The following is a 27,812-nucleotide window of genomic DNA, read 5'->3' as shown; positions in this document are numbered from 1 at the left end:
TCAAATGATGTCGCCTTCCCAGCCGGGGTACCCCAGAGGACCTCGTGCGCTCCAGACGGGCTGAGCAAACACTTCCGGGCACCGTCTCCACGCCCTGTGACTCCCTGCTGAGTCACCTGTGGCCAGACCCGGGACCTTCCTAGCTGTGCACCTGGAAAGGCCAGCGCCTCCGTAGGAGGGGATAATTAACCGTCAAATAATTCCCTAATCTAGCCTATTTCTAGCGTTAGTTCAGTGGCATATTAAGTTAATTTAAACACGTCCCTAAAAACTTTTTATTAAGCTAGAGTAAACTATTACCAACAAAATATATTTTGTTTGTATGTTGTTTTTTTGAGACATGTCTCATCTAGCTCATGCTGGCCTTTAAATCTCTGTGTGGCCAAGGATGACCTTCAATCCAAGATTCTCCTGTCTCCAACACCCAAGTGCTGGGATTACTCATCTGGCTCAATATATTAGTCAGTTCTCCAGAAACAGGAACTCTGAGCCGGGCGGTGGTGGCACTTGCTTTTAATCCCAGCACTTGGGAGGCAGAGGCAGGCGGAGTTTGAGGCCAGCTTGGTCTACAGAGTGAGTTCCAGGACAGCCAGGGCTACACAGAGAAACCATGTCATGGGGGGAAAAAAAGGAAAGAAAAAAAAAAAAAACGGGAACTAAGGATGGGGGTGGGCAGCCTTTAACTGCTGGGCTCTGGAGGCAGAGGCAGGTGGGTCTCTTGAGTTAAGTTAGCCAAGGCTACACAATGAGACCCTGTCTCTCAAACAAAACTACCAGGAACTGAGTCCAGCTTAGAGGAGGGTGGCTAGTTTCTGTAACATTTGGGCTTGGGGGAAGAGGGGGCTGAGGCAGGGGGAATTGTTCGTGAGTTTGGGGCATCTCAGGCTCCCTATCGAGTTCCAGGCTAGTGTGGGCTACAGAGTGACTAATCTTGGAAAAAAGAGCCTTCCTGCTAAATAAGTTTAATTATCTGGAAGAGCATTTGCCTAGCCTAGAAGCCACTCAGTTAATCTTCATTCAGTGTCTCAGAAAGAGAAGGGAACAAAATCATATACATCTTTAGCTGTCAATAAAATTTTAAAAGAAAACCCCATACCAGCATTGTTTTTGAAGGGTGTAGTTTCACAGTCCAAGATGATGACTCCATTAACCACCTTTTGACCTAGCTCCTTCCCACACGCTTCTCATAAAACTATTAAGATCAGTTGGTAGTGACACAAACCTTTAATCCCAGCACTCAGGAGGCAGAGGCAGTCAGATCTGAGTTCAAGGCTATCCTGGTCTACAGAGTGAGTTCCAGGACAGCCAGAGAAACCCATCTCAAACAAAACAAAACAAAAAAACCATAAAAACAAAAACTTGTCAAGGTCTCCACCATTTCAGGTGCAGCTGTTCTAAGATCATCCCAGGGATGATGAAAATTAAGAGTGATTTTTGAAGGACTGTGGAAGGTTTGTGGGGGTGGGGTGTTCCTCATGTGGCCCAGGCCGCCTCTCTGAGTGTAGTGGAGGATGCTGATTGATTTGAACTGCTGATTTCCAACCCTGGGACTGGAATTAGAGGCCTGTGCCACCACGAGCACAGAACTTCACATGCTAGGCAAGACCTCTCCCAACTGAGCTTGGTGAGTTTTTGTTTCACTCACTTGTGTGGGTGTGAGTTTGGGATGGTCGGTATACTTTTGGGGGCAGGAGTGGGCAGCTTTCCTCCCTTGGAGGCTCCCTGGTAAACCCCTTACCAAAAGAGCCGACTCCTCCCACACCCCCACAACTGTTGCAAGAATTTGCCTTTGAATTAATTGTATTCTGAAAGGGAGATTCAGTGAGTAACTGTAACAGTAGTTAGGAAAGTATGTAACCACTGCCCTGAATGCTTCTGACCAAGCAGAACCAAAAGGATACAATCCGGAAACGCCCGAGGCTCACCTGTTAGGCAAACGGCTTTTCAAAAGACAGACTGCTTATCCAGTTCAGGCTGGACTAGACTTGGTGACTCGTTTGCTGCCTTTTCCTATCCCAAATGGCCCTTGACTTTGCCATTTTAGCTCCCAGGAGACAGGTTGTTTTCTAAAGATTTTAACTTTTTGGGTTTTTTGAGACGGTGTTTCTCCGTGTGTAGCTCTGGCTGATTAGAACTCACTCTGTAGACCAGGCTGGTGTCAAACTCAGATCCATATGCCTCTGCAGGGATTAAGAGTGTGCGCCACCACCGCCTGGCAGATTTTTTTTTTTTTTTTTTTTTTGGTTTTTTCGATACAGGGTTTCTCTGTGTAGCTTTGCGCCTTTCCTGGGACTCACTTGGTAGCCCAGGCTGGCCTCGAACTCACAGAGATCCGCCTGGCTCTGCCTCCCGAGTGCTGGGATTAAAGGCGTGCGCCACCACCGCCCGGCCGCCTGGCAGATTTTTAAAGCTTGGGAAAGTTGGTTCCCTGTTCCATTAAGTAGGTCCCAGCAATTGAACTAATCCAACTTGGCAGAAATTGACCTTGACTCCTCCAAGCTATCTTGGCAGCTCAAAGAGGCAGTATAAACCGTTCGGGGGACCAAAAGGCCGCTGTACCTCAGACACTGCTTCCTAGGCCTCTGGTTCTCTCTAGCTTCAGGGCACTGGAGGTTCTAAAGTCCAGGTGAAGGTCACTGGAACAAGAGCTGCACCTCCCCCACAGTGCTCAAGGCTGAACTGACTGGTCAGAATCCTTGATTGTTATATGGGGAACACAAAGAGGAAGGGACTTGACAGGTCAAAGGTTGTGAGCAATGTCTTGTTTCATTATCCTGGGCTGTGAAACTGTGCCTTTGAGAACCTGGGTGTTGAATCCAGTTTCCTACTATGGAGCTAACACGCTGGTGCTCCACATGCTTTCTTTTTTTTTTTGTTTAGTTTGGAACTTCAGCTCTTAGACTAGTACAGCCCATGTCCAGGATGGTCCTTCTCTTCCCACCTCAGTCAGACCTTCCTGGAAATGCCCTCATAGAAATACCTGGAGGAGGGGCGTGAGAGATGGCTCAGAGGTTAAGAGCGCTGACTGCTCTTCCCAAGGTCCTGAGTTCAATTCCTGGCAACCACATGGTGGCTCACAACCATCTATAACAGGATCTGATGCCCTCTTCTGGCATGTAGGCATAGGTGCAGACAGAGCACTCATACCTAAAAGAGTACATAAATAGAAATAAATATTTAAAAAAAAAAATACCTGGGGGAGCCTGGTGGTGGTGGCGGCACACACTTCAATCCCAGCACTTTGGAGACAGGCAGGCAGATCCCTGGGAGTTCACAAGGCCAGCCTGGTCAACAGAGTGAGTTCCAGAACAGCCAGGGATACACAGTGAAACCCTGTCTAAAAACAAAAGGAAAAAAATACCCAGAGAAACCGGGTGGTGGTAGTTCATGATCTACAGAGCAAGTTCCAGGACGGCCAAAGCTACACAGAAACCATGTCTTGAAAATAAACAAACAAACAAATAAAAGCATGAAAGTCTCTACTACTTGGGGAAAATAGTAGGAAGAGTGGGAGCCTTTTTATGTCAAATTTGAAGGTTTTCTGCCAGATTCAAAGTACTCCTCTCACACTGAATTATGAACATCGGTTCCCCTTAAACCTGGGGGTCCAGGGTCTGCACTCCTAGGCCTCCTTTAACTAATGGAACATGGGTTTGGTAACTTCAGAATTACTGTGCTCAGCAAGGAAAGGAAAGCGAGTTTCCCCCGCTGTTAAATTCTTGTGATTACTTTCCCACAGTGCCAGAAATGTACAATATAATCTACTGGGAACAACTACCAGTTTCTCCTCCCTCTCCCCACTCTCCAGCCCCGTTTCTGAAATAATTGCGGTAGAGTTTTTAGAGCCGGCCTCTAGCCTTTACAATCCTTTCCTCCCACCAGATGGGAGGGAATGACGGTGAGGGAAGAATGTTCCTACAGATTAGAGTCCTCCCTGGGTGGAAAGGCTGCCTCTGACCACACTTTAACATACAGCTAACTGCTTATCCAGCATTTTCCCTGTGAGTCATGGGGCTGGTCTAAGCTGGTTTTAAAGGAAAGAGGAAGTTTTGTCTCCTACAGAACTGGATTAAAGAGGTACCACAGTGAGCTCAGGAGAGACAGTCAGTGTGACTCAGCCCTGGAAGGAAGGAGTCTGCATCAAGTTCAAGGACGCGCCAGCCTGCTTCAGGGGGTTCTGGGGGATTGTAGCCTAATCTCTGCCTCTAAAGTAGTAGAAAACTGACCCTGAACTACAGGGGATACAGTCAGTGGAGGGCCCTGGCCTTGCCTAGTAGGTCATTAGCATTATGCCTTCCTGAGAGTATTTTTCCTTGAGTTAGAGCTTTTGGTTATGAGATGTAGTCCTAGGCCGGAGTGACCTCTGAAGAGTGTCTTTGATGGTTTGTCATTTAGATGTGAGCCTTGCCCTAATTCCTCACTTGTCCTGACCCGACACTTTCTTTCCCCTTTCCACAGCGTGAGTGCATCTCCATCCACGTTGGCCAGGCTGGTGTCCAGATCGGCAATGCCTGCTGGGAACTCTACTGCCTGGAACATGGCATCCAGCCTGACGGGCAGATGCCGAGTGACAAGACCATTGGGGGAGGAGATGACTCCTTCAACACCTTCTTCAGTGAGACAGGCGCTGGCAAGCATGTGCCCAGGGCCGTGTTCGTAGATCTGGAGCCCACGGTTATCGGTAAGTGGACCATGAGCTTCCCTGAGGCATTCTGTCCTGGTCACAGACTCAGTCTCTCTTCAGACACCGAACAGTGAGTGAGCATGTGCGGATTGTTGGCGGATGGCTGACCCTTCTCCTTTTCCAGATGAAGTTCGCACTGGGACCTACCGCCAGCTCTTCCACCCTGAGCAGCTCATCACAGGCAAGGAAGATGCTGCCAATAACTATGCCCGGGGCCACTACACCATTGGCAAGGAGATCATTGACCTTGTCTTGGACCGAATCCGCAAGCTGGTAAGTGCAGTGGGTTATCGGGGAGAAGGTTCTGTGTACTGTGTATTACCAAGATTTGGGGTATTATGCTCATTCAGTAAAGACACTCACTCGTCCAGGTGAGAAGCACAAGCTTTCACCATCATATCCGCTCCCCATGAAGACTGTGTTAAGCCTCTTGTTTCAAGCTCAGACGATCACACACCTCTTTAGGTCCTCTTAGTCACACTGAGTGGGTGGCTGACGCCTGCGTGTGACTAATTGATAAAACTCATCTGGAAATCTGGACAAGCATTTCACAATAATAATGTAAGATCATAGCTGTGACTTCAGCTCAATCACAGAGCAGTCACCTGGCGGTCACAGTCCTCAGCACAGAAGAAACAAGGTTTCAGGGACCAAGAAGCCCATGTGACACCATTTAGAAACAGCCTACAGGGGCTTGAGAGATGGAGAGATGCCGTAGCGGCTAAGCAGTGACTTTGCTTGTCCAGAGGACCTAGGTTTGATTCCCAGCACCTACACGGTGGCTCACAGCGTCTAACTCCTGTTGTGGGGGATCTGATGCCCTCTTCTGGCCTCTATGGGCACCACACACACACACACCTGCTGCCAGAACAGCACACACATGAAGTAAAATTAAAGAGCCCACAGAAGAGTCTCCAACAAAGCTTGAGGTGGAGTTGGGAGAGTCTTTATTGGGGAAGCAGGTATGTCCTTTGAAGTTCTAAGATCAGAAATTCCAGAAAAGTAATTCCCTAGCTTTCAGGGCCGCAAACTGGCTCTGGCTGAACATAACTGAGCAACTCTAGCCCTGTCAGGAAAGTTGGTAATTGTGTGTTCTAATCAGATGACCAGTCTGACCACCCTTTGTGAGGCTTGTAAGTGATTAACAGAAAATGAAGCGGGCGGCCAGCTGAGCTGGAGTGGCTCGCTTGGAAAATTACATTATGCCAAGTCCAACCACTACAACTGGTCTCTTCTAAAAAGCAATGGCTTTTCTCGACTTCCCATTGGAATCAGGTTAATTGCTCCAAGGCAAATGAAGTTTCAGCTACACTCACTGACTTGCATACTGGGGGGGACCTGCCTTGAGGGGTACAGAAACCTAGAAAGAGCCATTCACCATTCTGAGATGATCACTACTAGAAGAATTGCATTTGACCTTGGTGTCTACGGGCTACATGATGGATGTGACAGGTAGGGGTCTGCCTGATCTGATCCTCTTGTATGTAATTAGAGTGCAGACTCATTAAGATGAGTGAACTGAAGGATCAGTAAAAAAATGTCTGCCAGCTTAGGAGTTTCAACGGAATACTTGATCTGAAAGGTCATAGTCTGGGGGAGGGAGGGAGCCCTGTAGTGGAGAACTTGTACATGGTTCCATTTCTAGGACTGCAGGAAAGTACAGAGGGCACATTTGCCTTGCCCTTCTGTAACAATTTACTAGTCAGAGTTGACCAGTCAATGGAGCTGGGAGCCCCGGTGACCCCTAGTAACCCCTGATGACCTGAGGTCTAGTGCAATGCTGATAAATAAGGGAATGAATAGGGACCCCCCCACAATGAGTGCTTACCATGCCAAGCATTATTCCAAGTACTCATTTAATGTGCAACCTGAGCTAGGTCACTACTTTCATTTTAATAAGTGAGATAGAGAAATTAATTTGTCTCACATGAGGAGGTGGACCCACCCACCCCCAGCCTGACACTAACCTGGGCAGTGAAACTTGGCCATCCTGTCTTCCAGCTTAGATGTTTCAGACAGATTTGGCAACACATGAGGTCTGAATTTGGCCCTCTGGTAACTCCAGCTGATAAGAAGGTGCCCTTGTGGCCTGACCCACAGCGAGGTCACCAGAGCCCGCCTTCCCAGCAACTAAAGCCTGTGCTATGTGTCTGTTCAGATCTAATGTCCTAATGGACGTGGAAGTGGACTGGAGGACTCTGGAATTCCAGTGTTATCAGTTCTTAAACTCATGAACACCCCATCGCAGCTTTCACAAAATGTGTCTCAACATTGAAATGAACTTTCTCTTACAGGCTGACCAGTGCACGGGTCTTCAGGGCTTCTTGGTTTTCCACAGCTTTGGCGGGGGAACTGGCTCTGGGTTCACCTCCCTGCTGATGGAGCGGCTCTCTGTTGATTATGGAAAGAAGTCCAAGCTGGAGTTCTCCATCTACCCAGCCCCCCAGGTTTCCACTGCTGTGGTTGAGCCCTACAATTCCATCCTCACCACCCACACCACCCTGGAGCACTCTGATTGTGCCTTCATGGTAGACAACGAGGCCATCTATGACATCTGTCGTAGAAACCTCGACATAGAGCGCCCAACCTACACTAACCTTAACCGCCTTATTAGCCAGATTGTGTCTTCCATCACTGCTTCCCTCAGATTTGATGGGGCCCTGAATGTTGACCTGACAGAATTCCAGACCAACCTGGTGCCCTACCCTCGCATCCACTTCCCTCTGGCCACCTATGCCCCTGTCATCTCTGCTGAGAAAGCCTACCATGAGCAGCTGACAGTAGCAGAGATCACCAATGCCTGCTTTGAGCCAGCCAACCAGATGGTGAAATGCGACCCTCGCCATGGTAAATACATGGCCTGCTGCCTGCTGTACCGTGGTGATGTGGTTCCCAAAGATGTCAATGCTGCCATTGCCACCATCAAGACCAAGCGTACCATCCAGTTTGTGGACTGGTGCCCCACTGGCTTCAAGGTTGGCATTAATTACCAGCCTCCCACTGTGGTACCTGGTGGAGACCTGGCCAAGGTCCAGAGGGCTGTGTGCATGCTGAGCAACACCACAGCCATCGCTGAGGCCTGGGCTCGCCTAGATCACAAGTTTGATCTGATGTATGCCAAGCGTGCCTTTGTGCACTGGTATGTGGGTGAGGGCATGGAGGAGGGGGAGTTCTCTGAGGCCCGTGAGGACATGGCTGCCCTGGAGAAGGACTATGAGGAGGTTGGGGCCGACAGTGCTGAAGGGGATGATGAGGGTGAAGAATATTAGCCCTGTGCTGCAGTTTTACTTGTCTTGTATCTGTCTCTGTGTGTAACTGTCAGTCCTAAGCTATCAATAAAGGTGTTTTAGTGGGAAACTGGCCCTTGTGGTCCACAGCCTCTTCCTCCTCCCCCGTGAGATGGCATCTTGCTCCATAGTCCAAGCTGGCTTCCTGACCCTGCCTCCCTGAATATTGTCCTGAGGACATCACAGTTGTCCCTGATGGAATCAGATTCATGACCCATTTCGTGGGTCCAATTGAGGCCAATGATTAGTTGGCCATTTCCAGGTACCTACTAGTGTTCGGTGCTTACCAGTTTGTTTCATTTAGACATAAATCTGATTTAAAACAATTTGGACTTCAAGCCACAGGTCCGGAGTCTGGGCCACTTGAACTCAAGGGCTGTTGTAGAATCCACGTGCAGATTGATTAACTTTGGAGTGGGGCTACGTTTTACTAGTCACTAGAGGACTTGTTAGGGTTTTTTTGGAGGGGCAGGTAGGGGTGTCAAGACAGGGTTTCTCTGCCTCCTGAGTGCTGGGATTAAAGGCATGTGCCACAGTGTCCGGTTTTTTTTTCTTCCCGACTTGTTAGGTTTCTATTCCATGTGCCAGAACCTATGAGGAGTATGAATGTACTAAGTATAATTGCTGGTTGGGGAGGGCAGATTTGAAGAGTCATAATTTGAACCCTCTAACTAAGCCCCTGTAGCAAGCAGCGTCAAGAGCAAAATGTTTTACTAGAGGCCCAGTGGTGGTGGCACACGCCTTTAATCCCATCACCCAGCAGATAGAGGTAGCAGAGGGGTCTCTGAGTTAGAGGCCAAACAGCATTCCAGTATTGCCTGGACTAGAGAAACCCTGTCTTAGAAAAGAAAGTGGGGGCTGGAGAGATGGCTCAGAGGTTAAGAGCACTGACTGCTCTTCCAGAGGTCCTGAGTTCAATTCCCAGCAACCACATGGTGGCTCGCAGCCATCTGTAAAGAGATCTGGTGCCCTCTTCTGGTCATACATGCTGTATACAAAATAAATAAATAAATCTAAAAAGAAAAGAAAGTGGGGTTACTAGAGACCATACTTGTGACCCAGACAATCTAGGCTCAGCCAGCAGTCCGGCTACATTAGTTAATAGGGTTGGGGGTATAGCTCAAATGGTATGCACAGAGCCCCAGGTTCAGCACCACATAAGAGGACACAGTGGTGCACTGCATGCCTGTAACCCAGCACTGGGGAGGTAGAGGCCCGGCAATGAGAAACTCAAGGTCATCTATAGCCAGCTTAGATACAGGAGACCTTGCCTCAAAAGATGATTTGTCAAAACATTCAATATGCCCACATTGGGAAGAGGAGCAAATAAATAGGTCCAGTGATGGCTGAGCCCCTGGGGTATTGCCAAGGGGTTAGGTTAATAGAAGGCATAAGTGTGGTTTACCCATTATTTGACTGGTCAACATGGTCTCGGCTCTCATCTGCTATTAGGATGGTCCCATAAATTGTCTGCACTGTGAGATTGGAAGGTGAGTTCTTCTGACACCAGAGCGTCAGGCTAGCCCTTTTTATAGTGTGGCAGAAAGTTAATTATTTGGGGTTCATTGTTTGAATAGTCTGATAGTCTAGAAACACATGTTCCTCTTTGTCTCTCTTGCCGTCTGTGGAGAGGGTTTGGGTTCTACAGTTGGCTGGCAAGCTCAGCCTGGTTAGAATTCAGGAACCAGTGGTGATGATAGGTTTTAAACTAAGCAATTGTAAGACAAGGAACTGGTTTTGGTGGGGCAGAGTTGCTGGCATGGCCACCTTTGCCCAATGACCTACTCCAGTGGAATGTGGTTACCAGCTTTCGCCAGACAGCTTTGTAGGACCTTACCACAGCTTCCATTAACTCCCAGCCCTGTGAGGAAGCATGCCTTAAGAACATGCCAGGTCTGCGCATGTCTGCAGTCCTGCACTGGAGGCTGAATCCAAAGCCAACCCAGACTCCTGAGTTCAAAGCCATGTAAGTGGGATCCTAGCCTCACCGCCCCCACCCCAACATACACCAAAAGTATGGCATATTGGCTTGTAACTCCAGCTCCAGGGAATCTGACTCCTTCTGGCCTCTGTGGGCACCTGCACACACACATACAATCTTTAAAACCCTAACACGTTGTGCAAGGCATGTCTGTGGGCACAGCTTGGCAAGCTTTTTTTTTTTTTTTTTTTTTCTTCAGCTCCAGATCTGCCCGAGACATTTCTGTAGCATTCCTATGAGCTGCATCTGTGGTTTGTGTGCTTGACAAAAGGCAAGACTGCTGAGCCTCAGCTCTGAGCTGAATGTGGCCTATCCAACTAGTTCTTCCTGAAGCTTGGGGGACAGGTGGACGGGCTAGCTAGGATGACAACCGGATGTTAGTAATGGCCACAGTGTGTGCCTGGAGCAAATGGGAGAGCCAGGTGTGAGGAGCATATCAATCATTTCAGGCTAGCCTGACACCCCTGCCTACCTGAAAGGTTCAAGCCTGCATTTCCCATTAAAAGTACCCCAAGTGAGTACTCAAGGACCCATACTGGTCCCCTCAGCTTTCAGAAGGACCTGTTGGAACCTGCAGCCCCCCCCCCCCCCCCCCCAGCAGTGACCCCTAGCCAGGAGCAGCCCTTGCAAATTCCCTCAGCAAGCGGATGAGTTTTATACATGAGCTGAGATGTGAGGAGCTGGGAAACTTAGAGCTGCCACTAGGCCGCGGGGTGAAGAAAGGTGAGGGGAAGAGCTTAGCTGAGGAAAATATCTCCGGAGGAGAGCCTGGGGAATTGAAGAGCAGAGTGCCAGTGGTTGGGGAGGAATCTGTCCTTGTAATGATAATTTCCCCCTCCTGTGTGGGTGGGGGAGTGCATAGAAGTTAGCCTGCAGCAAGAACAAATATACCCCAAGGTCCACTCGCTGCTTTGTGGCTGACAGTCATATGATCTGCCCTTGAGCACAAACGGGAAGTCTGCTCTCAGAATTGCTTTGGAGGTCTGATGGGATAAATGGACAGAGCCTAAGAGGTGTGTGGGCTTCCGAGGTGGGCTGTGGCTCCCATCCTTGTTGTCTGGACACGGGCTTTCATGCCTTCACCTGACCTATGCCCCTCCTGAAGGCCCTGAGCGGCAAGTGGGCTGAGGCAAAGCTCCTTCAGTGTGAGGAGAAACAGGAGGAAGGGTGGGGAGAGCCTGCCTGTGCATCCGTCACTCAAGTGTGCAGACGGCTGGTAATCAATGTCTATGCACCAACAGAAATCTGTTAGAAAACTGAAAATCCAGCTTGGGGGCTGGACAGAGGGCTCAGCTCTTAAGAGCACTTGTCATTCCTGCAGAGGACCAGGGTGTGGTTCCCAGCACCCTCGTGGCAGCACACAATTGTCTGTAACTCCAGTTCCAGGGGTGTCTCCTGGCCACCATGGGTACCAGACACACACAGGTAAGCCAACACTCATGCACATATAATTAAAAGTACAAATTCAGCCCGAAGAGACTAGTCTTCAGACCTCTGGCTTCTGGAATGTTCTGTGCAGCATCCTGAAGGGGTTGTGGTCAGAAAGGCTACATTCATAGCTTTAGCATTTCAACCTCTCAGTGTTCTTCACCTGAACTTCCAGGGGTTGTGATAGACAAAACTTGGAGAGATTAAATATTTAGCTTGAAAGAAGGCCGCAGAGCAACTAACACAACTTGAACTTGACCCCCAAACCCCCGACCGATGTGGCTTCTGAGAAGCCCCAGGGAAAGTCATCCTTGTACCCAGGTTCAGAGGGACAGTGCCACAACCTGGAGTACTGAATTGAACTTGGGTCATTGGTTGTCACCATATATCCCAGGAGCCCCAGGGAGCAGAATGGAGATCAAGAGTAGCAAATCCAGGGGGTCCGGCACCCAGGGTGAAGCCTCACCAGTGAGCAGGATTTTTTTTTTTCTAGGTCTCTGAATCTCTGTGAGTAAATTCTCAGATTACAGGGAGATATGGTGTCCTTGTGAGGGGGCTGCTGACACCCTCTTGGACTCCTGCAGATGGGATGACCCCTATGCACTGATGAGACACTGGAATATTGCCCCCTTAAGCATTGGACCAGGTTGGCCAGTGCCTGTCAGCCAGGGTCACAAGGTGGGGCAACCTGGGATGACCTTGGCAGATGGTGTTTGGGAAATGTCCAGGAGACCTGGCAGCAGAAACTGAAGGCAGAGGAGCCCTGTAAGCTTGTGGGCAGCGTGGCGAGAAGGTTGGTCTCTTTTGCTGACATCTCAGCCTGTCACCACCCTGGTCACTCTGAGAACCTTGTGTTCAGAGTTAGCCAACCCCGGTGCAGGCTTGGGAAAAATGGTTCACTCCTCCGCCAATGCTCAGAAGTCTGCAGCAGGAGAGAAATATTACAAGTCAACATTTGGCAGAACTGCCCATGTCTCCTTTGGGTGAGGCAGGAAATCTACCACCTTACAGAACAGGATGCATCTCTTTAAAAATTATTTTATTTATGTGTAGGTGTGGGGGGTTGTGCGTGGTTGTGGGCCACCCTGTAGAGGTGCTGGGAACCGAACTTGGGTCCTCTAGGAGATCCTGGATGAGTCATAACCACTGTGCTATCCCTCTGGCCCTAGACAGGCCTCTGTAAGACGAAAGGCTGATCCTACCACCCGTTTCTGTCTCCTTCTTTCCTCCCCCCCCCCCCCACCGCCTTTCTCTCTTCCCCTTTTTCCTCTGTTACAGTGCTGGATGTAAAACTCCGGGCCTCGCATATGCAACTAGACAATAATTCCGTCACTAGCTCCACCCCCTAGTCCTGGAATGTTTTTTTTTTTTTTTTTACTTTAATTATGTGTACGTATGCATTGCGTAAGTGTGTGGGCACCTGTGCCAATGGCACAGGTGTGGCTGTCAGAGAGCAACCTGGCTGAGTTGACTCTCTCCTTCTGCCTTGCGGTAGGTTCCAGGGAGCCACCTCACACGCCTCCAGAAGATTCCTTTTTAAAACTGGTACAGACAGCAAGCAGGGTGGCTAACAAACTTGGGCGACTGAAGCAGGAGGATTGCTGTGAACTTCAGGCCAGCCTGGACTAGAATAAAATCCTATCTAAAAGGAACTAAATAAACTTGAGGGCCAGAAGTGGTGCCACGGGGGCTGGAGAGGCGGATCAGGGGTTAAGAGCAGTGGCTGCCCTTCCAGAGGTCCTGAGTTCAATTCCCAGCACCCACACGGTGACTCACAACCATCTGTAATGAGATCTGGTGCCCTCCTTCTGGCATTTTGGCATACATGAAGACAGAGCACCCATACCTAAAACAAACAAACAAAAAAATATAAATAAATAAAATTAATAAAAAAAATAAAAAAAGAAATGGTGCCATATACCTGTAATCCAAGCACTCTGAAAACAGGGCAGGGGACTGCTGTACACAGCAAAGTCCAGGACAGCAAGGAGGCCTGATGGTTCACACCTTTAATTCCAGCATTTAGGAGGCAGAGGCAGGTGGATCTCTGTGAGTTCAAGGCCAGCCTGCTCTACAAAATGAGTTCCAAGACAGCCAGGGCTACACAGAAATACAGACAAAACCAAAACAAAACCCCAAACATTCTGCACTCTATAGTGGAATCCATTACAGAAGTGTTGTGTGTGAGAGAGTACACACTTGAGTGTGCATGCATATAGTTCGGTTTTATGTTTAGATAGAGTATCACACTAGCCTAGGCTGGCTTGAATTCACAGCAATCCTCCTGCCTCAGCCTCTGGAGTGCCTGGATTATAGGCCTGAGCCAACTGGCCTGGCTCCAGGGCATTGTTTACTAACACAACTGGTTCTATTAAGGTCCCAGGCATTCTGAGCCAGAGGCTCGGCTTTCCCACTACCAGGGTAAACCTTTGTTTAAACTAATCAAGGTAATTTTAGTCCCCTTGCCAGGGATTGGTTAGGGAACCAGCAAGTGATGTCATTATGGAAATGAGAGATGAGGTAACGTCTGCTGGTGTGGGGGGAGGGGCTGAAGGAAAGGATTCCTGTGCTTGGAGCGGAGTCAGGCTAAGAGTTCTGTTTCTCACAACCTCTGGACAGTGTGTGAGTGTAAGATACTTGTGCAAGCCGGCTGCTGCTGCTCCAACTATCTTGTGACCACAGGGAACAAACGGAAGTCCACATCTTAAACATGACACAGCAGAAAAATGAAAAGGTAATTGGTGCCTGATTGAACCCCTGACTTAGCCCGTCCTGAAACACTCTGCCTCTGATTTCTTGTTGAGGGAGACTGAGATGTTTGAGTCTGCCCTTCTCTTTCCGGCCAAAGGCATTCTAGCATAAAAACCCTATACAACTCCTCATAGAAATTTTCACCTAGGTTTTTTTTTTTTTTTTAAACATTTATTTGTTTATGTGTGGTTGGCGTGAAGGTCAGAGGTCAACTTGTGAGAAGTGGTTTTCTTTTCATCAAATGGGTCTCAAAGACTGAACTCAGGTCAGATTATCTGGCCAGTCTGTGTGTGTGTGTGTGTGTGTGTGTGTGTGTGTGTGTGTGTGTGTGTTTGGAGACTGTAGCTGGGGCATGTACCAACCACTCTCTAACCCACCCCCCCACCCCCACTCCTAACTCCAGAGGCTTAAGGCCCTTGTGAACATGTAAAACCTGTCTCACTTCTAACAGGAGAATACTGATCCCATTGTCCGCCTCCTTCCCTCACATTTGGCTGCCTTTGACCATGGTTCTGGTCAGACGGACTGACCTGTTCCTTCCGGTCTTCCTGGGAGTCTTGGCCCAACTCAAACTGTAAATCAAAAGAACACAGAACATCAACAGGCCTCTGGAATGTGCCGCCTGCTTCCTCTCCCCTGGTACCAATGTACACACACACACACACACACACACACACACACACACACACACACAGAGCCCAGCTCTACCTACAAAGGTGTGTAGTAAACCAAGAAGACCTGGTCCAAAGGAACTGCCTCCTCCTACCAAAGTGAGCCCGAGCCCAGGGTGCTCCCAAATCTTCCTGAGCTTCCCATTTCATTTCAGGTCTGACCCCACTGAGTTCTCCTTTAGACTAGAGGCGATGCAGGGGGATTACAGGCTAGGTTCTGAGGGCCTAAGATAAGAACCATCAGAGGCGTGTGCCTCCGTGTGGGGACTGTGGGCCCTCAGGAGGGACAGGCTGATGTCTTCTTTGCTGGTACATCTGTCTCCTCTATTCTGTCTTTACCATCTTCCCTTCCCTTCCATGTCTCCCCTTACTCCCGTTCCAACTCCATTTCCCTCTTCCCTCTCTTTCCCATCCACCTCTCCCTTTTCCCATCTCCACCTTCTTCCCCTGCAGCTGAGGGCCAGCCGGTCGTGCAGGACAGAGTGAATTCACCCTGTGAGAGAACACTGTAATACGCTGATGTCAGCTGTCCGCTGCTGAGACCTACCTGAGAAAGTCAGGCTTGGCTCCTGGCTTCGGCAGTTTTGGCCAGCTGGCTCTGAGGCTTTTAGGCCTGTGACAAGGTAGATCTTCTTGTGGAAGGGTGCGGAAGTGGGAGAAGAGGGTTAGCTACTCACCTCATGGCAGCCGGAAGCAAACCAGGGGAGAAGCCAGGGATAAGGTCTCCCCTCAAGTTACAAGTTCAGGGACCTACTTCCTGTGGACGCTCCACTCCCTCCTCCCCTCTTAGGGATTTCCAAATTATGTGCCTGTGTGTGCGGGATGTGCATGTGAGTGCAGCTGTCCTTGGAGGAGAGAGGGGTTGGGTCTCTCTAGAGGGAGATTCACAGACAGCTGCAAGCTCCTCATCGTGGCTGCTGGGCATCAAACTTAAGTTTTCTGCAAGATCAGTAAGTGCTTTCCACCCTGAGCCATCTCTCTAGCCCCTAGGCCTTGCCTCCTAAAGTTTCTACTGCCTCCAGCTAGAGGCTACGGGTTCAACACCGGAAGACTCTGGGGAACATTCTGGATCCAAACTCTAACACACCCACAATCAGACCCCTCTGCCTGGGAGATGTCTAGATTCCAGAATGGCCTCCAGCTGCCGGCAGAGACCTGTGACAGGCCACAGGCACTGGCAGGTGAGGCGGTGTGAGGGGCCGCAGACCCTTGGAAGCCATCTGCCAAGCCCTATGCAGCCTCTACCTACAAAAACTGCCACAAATTGCTGACTGCTGCAAACACAGAAGAATCTCTGGAAACTGTCCCGGGGGCACAAGCCCTCTGCCGGGCCTCTTCTCAGGCAAGGTCTGAGCTCTGCTTCCTCTGCTTCCTTTCAACATCCCCACCAGGAAACAGGGCTGGGTGAGCTCCGAGTCCCCTCCCATTTTAGCCTGGAGTTGTAGGTAGAAGAGCTCAGAGGAGCTGTGTGAAGGAAGGGAGGGAGACTGCCAGGTGGACAGACCTACATACCACCTGTACTTCTCTAGACAAGCCTACTGAATTCTTTTTCTTTGTTTTGTTTTGTTTTTCGAGACAGGGTTTCTCTGTGTAACAGCCCAACAGCCCTGGCTGTCCTAGAACTCACTTTGTAGACCAGGCTGGCCTCGAACTCACAGAGATCCGCCTGCCTCTGCCTCACAAGTGCTGGGATTAAAGGCATGCGCCACCACGCCGGGCTCCTACTGAACCCAGGGCCTTGCACTTGCTAGGCAAGCGCTCTACCACTGAGCTAAATCCCCAACCCCTCCTACTGAAAACTTAAGAGTTAAGAGTGTGGGAAAGTGCCGCACTCCTTGGAGTACTTAACTGTGAGCTACTTTAAAAGCAGGGGTAAGGGTAGCGGCAGAGTGAGTGCTAAGTACATACAAGACTCTGGGTTCAACACCCAGCACCACACAACACACAGAGACTGAGAGAGAAAAAGCAATGGGATAATGAAGAGAGGGAGGAAATGCATCAGAGGCCGGGTGTGCTGGTGTGTGCCTATAATCCTAGCACTTCAGAGATGGAGAAAGGAGGATTGTGAGTTCAATATCAGCCTCAGCCACATACTAACCTTGAGGCCAACCTGGGCTACATAAGATGGTGTCACGCAAGAAAAAAAGCCTTCGGCTGGAAGCATAGCTTAGTGCTTTGCCTTAGGGTCTATCCTCAGCAACATACATACACACACACACACACACACACACACACACACACACACACACAAACACACACACAATCTTAACTATTATTTACCAAGCCTTATTATAGCCTCTAAATCTTTCCTATCCATCTGTTAGGGTTTCTAGTGCTGAAACACCATGACCAAAAAACAAGTTGGGGGGGAAAGGGTTTATTTGGCTTACACTTCAGCATCATAGTCCATCCGTGAAGGAAGTCAGGGCAGGAACTCACACAGGGCAGGAACCTGGAGGCAGGAGCTGATGCAGAGGCCATGGAGGGGTGCTGCTTACTGGCTTGCTCCTCTTGGCTTGCTCAGCCTGCTCTCTTGTAGAACCCAGGATCACCTGCCTGGGATGGCACCACCCACCATGGGCTGGGCCCTCCCCCATCGATCACTAATTGAGAAAATGCTTTTCAGCTGGATCTTACGGAGACGTTTTCTTAATCGAGGTTCCCTCCTTCCAGATAACTCCAGTCTGTGTCAGATTGACATAAGACAGGCAGCACACCCTCTAACCTCACTATTGCTCAGACCTCACCTGTGTCTCTCCTAACAGGTCAGGCACATCCCGACCTTAACCGTCAGGCTCTTCCCTCTGCCCGTGAGACAACTATGTTTTCTTTTTGGTTAATTTTTGAGACCAGGTCTTGCTGTAACTCACTATATAGTCCAGGCTGTCCTGGAAGTCATGGTCCCCCTGTCTTAATCTCCTGAGTACTGAGATTATATAGACACCAGCATGTCTGGCTCAGTTTGGGATCACTGAATCCTGAACTGAATCCCAGGAAACAGCTGGGAAGAACATAGAGCATTATTGGATCAATTTGGTGAATTTGAATATTGACTGCACAGCTAAATATATATATAGATATTATATATACATATACATTCATATACACACATATATTATGTATATAATATATGTTATGTAAATATATAGTAATCTAAATGTCTTAAATGAAAGATGGGTATAGTAATGCCCACATGTAATTTCAGCACTTGAGAGACTTGCTTCAAGTGTGTAGCCAGTTTGAGCTATATATCAAGACCTTTAAAAAAAAGTTTCACTGCCGGGCAGCGGTGGTGCACATCTTTAATCCCAGCACTTGGGAGGCAGAGCCAGGGGGAGGTCTGTGAGTTCGAGGCCAGCCTGAGCTACAGAGCGAGTTCCAGGACAGGCACCAAAACCCTGTCTCAAAAAACAAAACAAAAAAAGGTTTCACTATGTAGCCCTGGCTGTCCCAGAGTTCTGGAACCTCCTATGTAGACCAGACTTGCCTTGAACTCATAGAGATCTACCTCCCAGATGCTGAGATTCAAGTTGTGTTTTAGTTCATCTACCCTGTCTTTGGTTTCTGGGGTAATAAGTAGTGGCTGGAGCCCAGGGAAGAATGGAGCCAGGGCTAAAAGCTCCTGAAACCAATACTGCTAAGACTCTTTTATACCTCCCTGGGTAATTCTCTTCTGTGAAAGGGAGCACAAGGAATAATTTTGAAGCATCCTCAATCCCAGGATCCCAAAAGGATCAACAACAATCACTTACATACTCAGACTGTAGATGTGCCATTCTGCCTTCTGACCAGAAGGTGGCAGCAACACCTTTATTTTTCAGAACAACCAAAAAAAAAAAAAAAAAAAAAAAAAAGCCGGAGGAGAGGGAAGTACCTGGTTTTTTTGGCTAGGTCTGAAGGTAGACAACCCAAACACAAGAGAAAATCTGACATCTGCTCTCAGGATGGGAGAGTCTCAGGATGAGGGAGTCAGACCTAAACAACACTGGTTTTCTAGCTGCACAGCTTTGAGCAAGTCACTTCATCTGGTTATCTTTTATTTATTTATTTGTTTGTTTGTTTGTTTTTTGTTTTTTGGTTTTTTTTTTTGGTTTTTCGAGACAGGGTTTCTCTGTGTAGCTTTGCGCCTTTCCTGGGACTCACTTGGTAGCCCAGGCTGGCCTCGAACTCACAGAGATCCGCCTGCCTCTGCCTCCCGAGTGCTGGGATTAAAGGCGTGCGCCACCACCGCCCGGCTTTTGAGACAGGGTTTCTCTGTTTCTCTGTGTAGCTTTGGTGCCTGTCTTGGATCTCGCGCTGTAGCCAGGCTGGCCTCGAACTCAGAGAGATCCGCCTACCTCTGCCTCCCAAATGCTGGAATTAAAGGTGTGCACCACCACCACCCAGCTTTATTTAATTTTTTGAGATTTTTTAAAATTTATTCTTTTTTTAAAAATGTATTTATTTGTGTTTTATGTACATTGGTGTTTTGCCTACATGGATGTCTGGGTGAGGGTGTTGGATCCCCCAGAACAGGAGTTATAGATGGTTGTGAACTGCCATGTGGATGCTGGGAATTGAACCTGGGTCCTCTGGAAGAGCATCCAGGGCTCCTAACCTCTAAGCCATCTCTCCAGCCCCCTTTTTGTTTATTCTTTATGTGTTAGGGTGTTTTGCCTGCATGTATGTCTGTGGACCACCTGCATGCAGTGCCCACAGAAACCAGAAGAGGGCGATGGATGCTCTGGAACCAGAGTTACGTGTGAGCCGCTTGCTGTGTGGGTGCCGGGGATAGAACCCACTTCCTCCAGAAGAACAGCCAGTGGTCTTGACTGCTGAGTCATCCCATCAGCACCTGCCCTCCTTCCCCACACATTTTATTTTGTAAATAAAGTAAAGCTATCTGGGTAGGATACTGTGATAATAGGATGTGATCGAATGTGTCAAATGCTTGTCAAACACCAGGTGTTAGCCAAAAGCACACTAAGAGAGGCAGTGAAGTGGGCAGGATGACTTGGGATAGCCCCTAACTGGAGGGCTGGAGCCCTGGAGCAGAGATACCGGAGGGAAGAATTCAATCTCCGAGCAACTCTGTAGGTGAGAACCCTGTAGTCCGACTGGTGGAGACTCTCTCTCCCTTGGAAAGTGGGATCCTGGACCCCGTTTCTACTTCAGGGCTCCTTGGTCCCGGATGCCAGAGCCCAGAACACCATCAGGACCTTCTCAGTCCTGCCTGTGCCCACCCACACAGACAAGACTACATCTGCAGACAGGTTGCCCCTCTGAGCTTAGGTCCTACCTAAGTGATGCCGGGAGGAGACCATGGGACTTTCGTTACAGTCGATGGCACAGTAACCCAGATGTAAAGAGAAGCAAGCACTTGGGGACTTGTGGAGAGGAAGCATGGGGTGGGGTGGGGGTAACCACATTTCTAAGTTGACTTTGAATCTCTAAGCTCAACTATTCCTTCCTCTTCAGCTGCCGCTGGGTCCTTAGATGTGAACCAAGGGCCTGACTAGCGAAGGATCATTGAGGACACTGGCCTATCTTGGGGACATGGAATGAAGGTGTGCCCCAACCCTGGATCTGGACCAGAAAGGCCTCCAGCTAATGCTCGGTTACAAGGAATTAGATGTATGCTGTTGCTCCCGTTTCTGTCTGTCTGTCCTGTGGCAGAGGAAGGTGAGCAACATTGTTGAGCACCTACTGTGAGCCTCACCAGAGACTGTCACCAGCTCTGTTCTCCAGAGGAGAAAACAGAAGCTCTGAAGAGACAAGTAACTCACCTCAGGGCATGTTGTAAATATCCAAGCTGATGCTTTTCTGCTGGGACCACTCCCTTCACCCTGCCTTAGCATCCCACATCCTCAGGACCACTTCCTTCACCCTGCCTTAGCATCCCACATCCTCAGAAATATTTTGCAAGTCTGGCCATCCATGAAGACTGATCTCCCAAACCACAGATCCGTGTATTCCGCTGTCTGGAGATAGCTTAGCACCCAGAGTTCCACCAACTCCTCTGTGCTTCCCCCACTGTTTGGCCTTGCCAGAGTCCAGCCGGGGACCTCTTTGCTCATCTACTTCCCACCTTGCTCACACACTACCTCTCCTCACCCAGGAGAGGGTCCACAGCACATAACTGACTGACACTCTTGCTGGTAACCTACGCCTCAATACTCACCTTTTTTGCAACTCCCTGCATGCATGCGGCCATTTCTCAATAATCCTGCAGGCCAACCACAGAAGCAGAAGGAGCAGTAATAAAAACCCTGGCCAAGCACTAAGTGCTTTACATTTTATAGCTCATCGAATCCTCCCAATATGAAGTAGATGCTATTATTAGCATTCCCATTTATGGATAAAGAAACTAGGGTGACCCCTTCAATAAACCCGAAAGCATTAGGTTGAACAGCCATGTCCTGGGCCCCAACACACTAAGGAAGGACAAGCCTGCCTCCTCTCCAGCCATCAGTGAAGTGGTACTTGGCTCCTTCTACTTGGGGTCCAGCACTGCTCTTAGCCACCAGCGAGACCAATCCAAAGGAAGCCCACATCCTCCTGGCCCCAGAGGTTGGCAGCATGACAGAAACAATAAAAACAGAAGAACCAACTCACTTTTTCAGCTTTTACAGAGTATGTGATAAGCACATACATACAGTTATTCATTTAGTCCAGTGGTTCTCAGCCAGTGTGTCGTGACCCAACAAGGGTTGTGTATCAGACATTTACATTATGATCATAACAGGAGAAAAATTACAGTTATGATGTCGCCACGAAATAACTTTATGGTTGGGGGTCACCACAACACGGGGGACCATATTAAAGGGTGGCAGCGTTAGGAAGTTTGGGAAGCACTGGTTTTAGCTTCAAGGCTATCATCCCCTGCTTTACCGAGAGGGAAGGACGGCCAACACTGAGGCTGAATCTCTGTGGCAGGCAGGGGTGGAAAGGACGCAGCTAGACTAATCGTACCCGTGACTTTTTATCATCTGTCTTTCTCCTCCAAGAGCTCCCAGGCCTGGCTGCTTGCCAGTAGGCACGAAACCTCCTCTGCCTTTTCTTTGCCGTGTCCCTCACAAGGGCTGGCCCTTCCTCACTCCACCCTAGCAGAGCCCTGCTGGGAGGTTTTTCCCTGAGCTGGGGGCTTAAGTAAGAGGCAGAGGTGGACAGAAATTTCACCTGTAGCTCCCTGGGTCAGGACCTCCCCTGTTCTGTCCAGCCCCTACCTCGGTTATTCTGGTCTCCAAGGCACAGGCCTGCCACCGGCTCCCAATGCTGGTGCTGGGTCCTCCGGTGGCCTTCCTTGCCCTCTCCATGTCTCCAGGGTTCATCATTTGCTCTTGGAGTCTGGGTTGGACGGAGCTCTGAACCAATGGCAGCAATTGCTCGGAGCCCAGGACTGCAGCAGGAAGCGCCTCGGTACCAAGGCTCCCAAACCTCACCTCTGACCTGCCAACCCCTTATCCCAGCCCAGATGGAACCTTACCCCTTTCCACTCCAGGAACTGCGGTGGGGCAGGCCCTGGTTCTGATTCACCCTGTCCTCTCTTCTTCCCAACATCCTTTTCTCATTCCCTTAGCAACCAAGCTAGATCCATCAAGGAGCAGGGCCTGGCAGCCGAGCTGGGAGAGACTAATAGCCCGGAAGGAAGGAGGGGCCTGGAGAGAAGAGGAAGGCTAGGGATGTAAGCCAGCGCTCAGGCTGGGCGTTGGCTCCGGCCCATCTCAGAGGACACACAGAAGGTGGGGGAGCTCTGCCCTGCAGTATGAAGGAGCTGGCCAGCAGGGAGCCGCCCTCCCTCCTTATCCCAGTCAGGTGTCCAGCCTAGAACCCCAAACCTGCTTCTCTCACACCCATGACCCATCTGAGGTAGACCTGTCCTGCTTGAGAGTCCCAGAGTCCCCAGCGGCAGCAGACACATGGCTCCCAGAGACCTAAAAGGTCTCAGCATCCTTTCTCCTTCAGAGCATCCAAACTGCCTCTGTCCACTCCTGGACAGCCTGTGTCTGCATTCTGCAAGCTGCGTGACATACAAAGACCATACCAGCCCTCCTGCTAACTGGTGTGTGTGTGTGTGTGTGTGTGTGTGTGTGTGTGTGTGTGTGTGGTGTAGTTGTGTGTTTGTGTAATGTCTGTACACGCAGGCATCTGGGGCAGGCTGCACACATACATATTTGTAGGATCTACAAGGTGGCTCAGTGGTTAAAAGGCATCTGAGTGTGGACTTGTTCGAGGAGATCTCTCTCTCTGTCTCTCTGTCTCTCTCTCTCTGTCTCTGTCTCTGTCTCTGTCTCTCTCTCAGGGCACAGTGGGTGAGTATCCTTCCCATCTCACCTCCCTTTATCCACACCATTTCTGGGTACCTGAACTTCCTCAGCACTGGAGACTGGTGCCTGCCAGTCTCTTTGTCTCTCAGCCCTGGCAGCTGCTACCCCTCACCCCCCTCCCCTCCCTACTTCAGGAATTCCTCTGGTTCCCGTAAGACCTGTGACTGAGCCGCAGTGAAGAGTGGAGGGGGAGAGAATCCGGTAAAGGCAGACAGACGGACAGCACACCACAGGTGCACTCCCCTCAGCCTCGGAGCCAAACACCCTCAACCCCCTGTGAGGTGGCCACCTTGTTGAGGCAGGTGTTCAATCCAGGTTTGGGGGCTGTGTCTTTAAGGTGGAAACAGCAGCAGGCAACTTCTGCTGGACAAGGGCAGGGGGGAGGGGAGCTGGTCAGTCCATTAGCTGCAGAGCTGGCGCCAACACCAGTCCTTTACCGTGCCCTGGGGAGCAGGCGGAGAGAAGCCCTTCCCCAGCCCCCTCTGCCTCAGCCCTCCTGTCCCCTATTTCTCTTAGTTGTGGTCAAGGAGCAGGCGCGGAGGAGGGGGGGCAGCTGACAACAGGTGAAAAAGAACCCCAGTTTCAGGAGACAGGAGGAGGTACAAACTCCCCGGTTTAGGCCAGGCTAGCTCTCCCTCCACCTACCTCCCTTCTCATAGCCAAAAGCTTGCCTTTAACCTCAGTTCCCTCTTATTCCCTAATTCTTACCTCCTCTTGTGAGGGGGCACCCCGGGTCAAGTCATGTCCTCCCACCCTAGGCTCCAGTGTTGGAGTCATGCTGGGACCCCTAGGCCACCTCCATCCTGCTTGTCACATCCCTGATCTCTGCCAGCAACAAGGGGGAATCAAGGAGGCAGGGTGCCAGCAACCGGGAGAGGGAAGGGGTGGTGTCGCCGCTCTGCAGGGTGGGGCATCCCCCTCCCCACACAGTCCGTCTGTAGTCAGGCCAGTGGGAGGAGCTGTCGTGCCCCCCCACACCCCCCTGAGACCGCAGGGCTATAAAGCTGCCCCGCATCGGTCTGCGGCTCCTTCCCGCCCGGCCTAGCTCTGCCAAGCGCCGAATGCCATCCTCCGCCACCATGAGCCATCCTCACTCGTCGGGCCTCCGGTCCAGCATCAGCTCCACCTCGTACCGCCGGACCTTCGGGCCGCCGCCCTCGCTGTCCCCCGGGGCTTACTCCTACTCTTCCAGCTCTCGCTTCTCCAGCAGCCGCCTGCTGGGCTCGGCGTCCCCGAGCTCCTCGGCGCGCCTGGGCAGCTTCCGTGCCCCTCGGGCGGGGGCCCTGCGCTTGCCCTCGGAGCGCCTCGACTTCTCCATGGCCGAGGCCCTCAACCAGGAGTTCCTGGCCACGCGGAGCAACGAGAAGCAGGAGCTCCAGGAGCTCAACGACCGCTTCGCCAACTTCATCGAGAAGGTGCGCTTCCTGGAGCAGCAGAACGCAGCCCTGCGCGGCGAGCTGAGCCAAGCCCGGGGCCAGGAGCCGGCGCGCGCCGACCAGCTGTGCCAGCAGGAGCTGCGGGAGCTGCGGCGCGAACTGGAGCTGCTGGGCCGGGAGCGCGACCGGGTGCAGGTGGAGCGCGACGCGCTGGCGGAGGACCTGGCGGCGCTCAAGCAGAGGTCAGAGGGCAGGGCAGGGCCTGCCAGGCGCTCCCTCCTCTCCTTCCTTTCTTCCCCTGGGAGCCGACAGCCCCAGGGCGTGGCCGGGCTGGCCAACCCCAGCCGGTGCCGCAGCATCCTGGCCGGCTCCCTCCTGGCACTGCGCTCCGAGCGCCTAGGAGAAGTGGCCAAGTATTAAGGGGACTTTCCCCCCCACCCTGTTCCCAGCCCGTTAGACGGGAGAGCTGAATTCCTCGCTTGAGATCCAGGGCAGCTGCAGGAGCAGATGGGGGCGGGGTTCTGCATGTGGCCCGAGGGCTGGGAGGTGACCCGGCAGTTCAGTGTCTCCCCACTCCGCCTGCCAGGTTAGAAGAAGAATCCCGCAAGCGGGAGGATGCGGAACACAACCTGGTGCTCTTCCGTAAGGTGAGTGGGGGCCACGTCGAGTCCCACCACCCCATCTGCACCCCCAGCGGCGACTCCAGGGGGGTGGCATCAGTGGGTTAGGGGAGGCAACTCCGTGTCTCCGAGGCAGGCAGGGAAGGCCTGGCCCTTCCTCTGCCTGAAGAGCCCTCCTTTCTCTTGAACCTCCTCACCTTCCCTCACACAAAGGATGTGGACGACGCCACTCTGTCCCGCCTAGAACTAGAGCGCAAGATTGAGTCTCTGATGGATGAAATTGAGTTCCTCAAGAAGCTACACGAAGAGGTGGGTGATCGGGGTGTCTGGGAAGACTTGGGAGAGGCCTCGCTGCAGCGGTGGCGACAACAGGCATGCGGTGTGATGACAACCCCACCCTTTGCCCGGGCTACAGGTGGGTTGACTCCCACCCATGCGCCACCTGTTGGCGGTCGGGGTACCTACACCCTGAACCTGACGACGGCCTCAGGGCATCCCGGGCTCAGGTCTCAGAACCCTGGGCGCGCTGCACTCCCTAGCGCCCCCTTCTGTTTATGCGAGTGCCTCACCGCCCCACACACTTCAATTTTTTTTTAAATTTTATCTATTTAATTACTTTGAGACACGGTCTCAAAGCCCAGACTGGTCTTGAACTAGTGAGTTTTCTGTCTCGGCCTCCCGTAAGCTAGGATTACATGCGTGTACCTCCATGCCCGGCTAGGCATTCTTCTTTTCTATTCACAACCTCCACCCTTCCTGGCCGGTAGGAGCTCCGGGACCTGCAGGTGAGCATGGAGAGCCAGCAGGTGCAGCAGGTGGAGGTGGAGGCGACGGTGAAGCCAGAGCTGACGGCTGCGCTGAGGGACATCCGTATGCAGTATGAGAACATCGCGGCCAAGAATCTGCAGGAGGCAGAGGAGTGGTATAAGTCCAAAGTGCGAGAGCAGGGGAGGACTCTGGGGGGGGTCCTGGGGATGGGAGGCACTGGGAACGGCGCGCATCCCAGCCGGACCTGTCTACCACGCCGCAGTACGCTGACCTGTCGGACGCCGCCAACCGCAACCACGAGGCCCTACGCCAGGCCAAGCAGGAGATGAACGAGTCCCGACGTCAGATCCAGAGCCTGACGTGCGAGGTGGACGGGCTGCGTGGCACGGTGAGCACTCTGCTGCTGCTGCTGCTGCTGCTGCTGCTGCTGCTGCTGCTGCCTGGACCAGTGGGTGGATGCTGAAGGACTTTCCCACGGGCCCCCTTCATCTTCCCTTACCCCAGAACGAGGCGCTGCTCAGACAGCTGCGGGAGCTGGAGGAGCAGTTCGCCCTGGAGGCTGGAGGGTACCAAGCGGGTGCTGCGCGGCTGGAGGAAGAGCTTCGACAGCTGAAGGAAGAGATGGCCCGGCACCTGCGGGAGTACCAGGAGCTCCTCAATGTCAAGATGGCCCTGGATATCGAGATCGCCACCTACAGGAAGCTGCTGGAAGGAGAGGAGAGCCGGTGAGTGGCGCGGCTGCTGGGACAGGGCAGGGATGGCAGGGCACTGGGCCTAGTGAAGGGAATAACCAGGCTGTGTGTGTGTGTGCTTGGCCCGCAGGATCTCAGTGCCGGTGCATTCCTTTGCCTCCCTAAGTTTAAAGACGACTGGTGAGTCCCCTACGTCTGGCTTCCAGCCTGCATCTCCTTTGTACCTTCTGCTCTGATTGCTTTGCCCACTCTCATTCGGGATTGACTCCTATTCCTGGAGTAGTGAGGTTCCTGGCCTTCAGGGGTGGGAGTCTGAAAGGAGAGAATCCCAAACCTTCCCCTGTCCTCTCTCCTGCTTTCTCCAGTGCCTGAGGTGGAAGCTCCCCAGGACAGCCACAGCCGGAAGATGGTTCTGATCAGGACTATTGAGACCCGGGATGGGGAGGTGAGACAAATCCCTTGATCTGGGACCCACCATTTCTAATGTTTCTGAGCCCTGATCTGGCCTGGCTGCAGATCTTAGGGTGTTGAGGGTACATGGTTCCTGGGAGAGACGCCAGATAGAAGGTGTGTGGGGGGGGGGGGAGTGCACACCTGTGCCATGTGCTCATGTGGCGATCAGAGAACATTTTCAGGAGTCAGTTCTCTCCCTTTACTGTGAGTTTCAGGGATCAAACTCAGGTTGTAAAGTTTGTGTGACAAGTTCCTCTATCTGCGGATCCAGGGAGGGACACCAGACAGAAGATGAGTGGATAGCCAGGTAGTGGTTGCACACACCTTTAGTCCCAGCCCTCAGGATGCAGAGGCAGCCCTGAGTTTGAGGCCAGCTTAGTCTACAGAGTGAGTTCCAGGACAGCCAGGGCTACACAAAGAAACCGTGACTTAAAAAACCAAGATAAGCAAAGGAGGGGATAAACTGTAGCCTCAGCAAGCTGTGACAGCCGGGGCACAAGATGATCCCAAGGAGGGTGGTGCTGAATTATCCTTGTGTGCCTTGACCCAGCAGGTGGTGACAGAGTCCCAGAAGGAGCAGCACGGTGAACTGGACAAGTCTTCTATTCACAGCTACTGAGCCCTCATCGGAGCTCCGACCCTGACCCAAGCCTACTCTATAGCTCCAGGCCTAACACTAGTGCTCATCCAGCCCCTCTCTGCATGCAGCATGATCCCCTCCCAGCCAAGCTGCAGCCTGGCAGCATGGCTGGGCCTCTCCCTGCCCTGACACATAGATGTGACCCACAGCTTTCC

General features: G+C 51.4%; 2 protein-coding genes across 2 annotated transcripts; both read left to right on the top strand.

The window, feature by feature from the left end:
• The first annotated feature begins 4,436 nt into the window (after positions 1-4,436).
• On the top strand, positions 4,437-8,046 carry Tuba1c (tubulin alpha 1c). The gene is made up of 3 exons (XM_059247406.1): positions 4,437-4,681; positions 4,809-4,957; positions 6,979-8,046. The coding sequence occupies exons 1-3, from the start codon at positions 4,561-4,563 to the stop codon at positions 7,951-7,953; spliced, it is 1,245 nt and encodes a 414-aa protein (XP_059103389.1). The 5' UTR covers positions 4,437-4,560; the 3' UTR covers positions 7,954-8,046.
• Positions 8,047-24,114: 16,068 nt separating this feature from the next.
• Positions 24,115-27,812, top strand: Prph (peripherin). The gene is given in 9 exon segments (XM_059247399.1): positions 24,115-24,726; positions 25,071-25,131; positions 25,318-25,413; positions 25,872-26,054; positions 26,057-26,260; positions 26,377-26,597; positions 26,695-26,744; positions 26,930-27,009; positions 27,571-27,812. Coding segments are annotated over 9 exon segments (1,518 nt in total). The 5' UTR covers positions 24,115-24,169; the 3' UTR covers positions 27,637-27,812.

The sequence above is a fragment of the Peromyscus eremicus genome, chromosome 20 (assembly GCF_949786415.1).
Source record: "Peromyscus eremicus chromosome 20, PerEre_H2_v1, whole genome shotgun sequence".
Classification (NCBI taxonomy): Eukaryota; Metazoa; Chordata; class Mammalia; order Rodentia; family Cricetidae; genus Peromyscus; species Peromyscus eremicus.
This window is presented reverse-complemented; position numbering and strand designations above follow the sequence as displayed.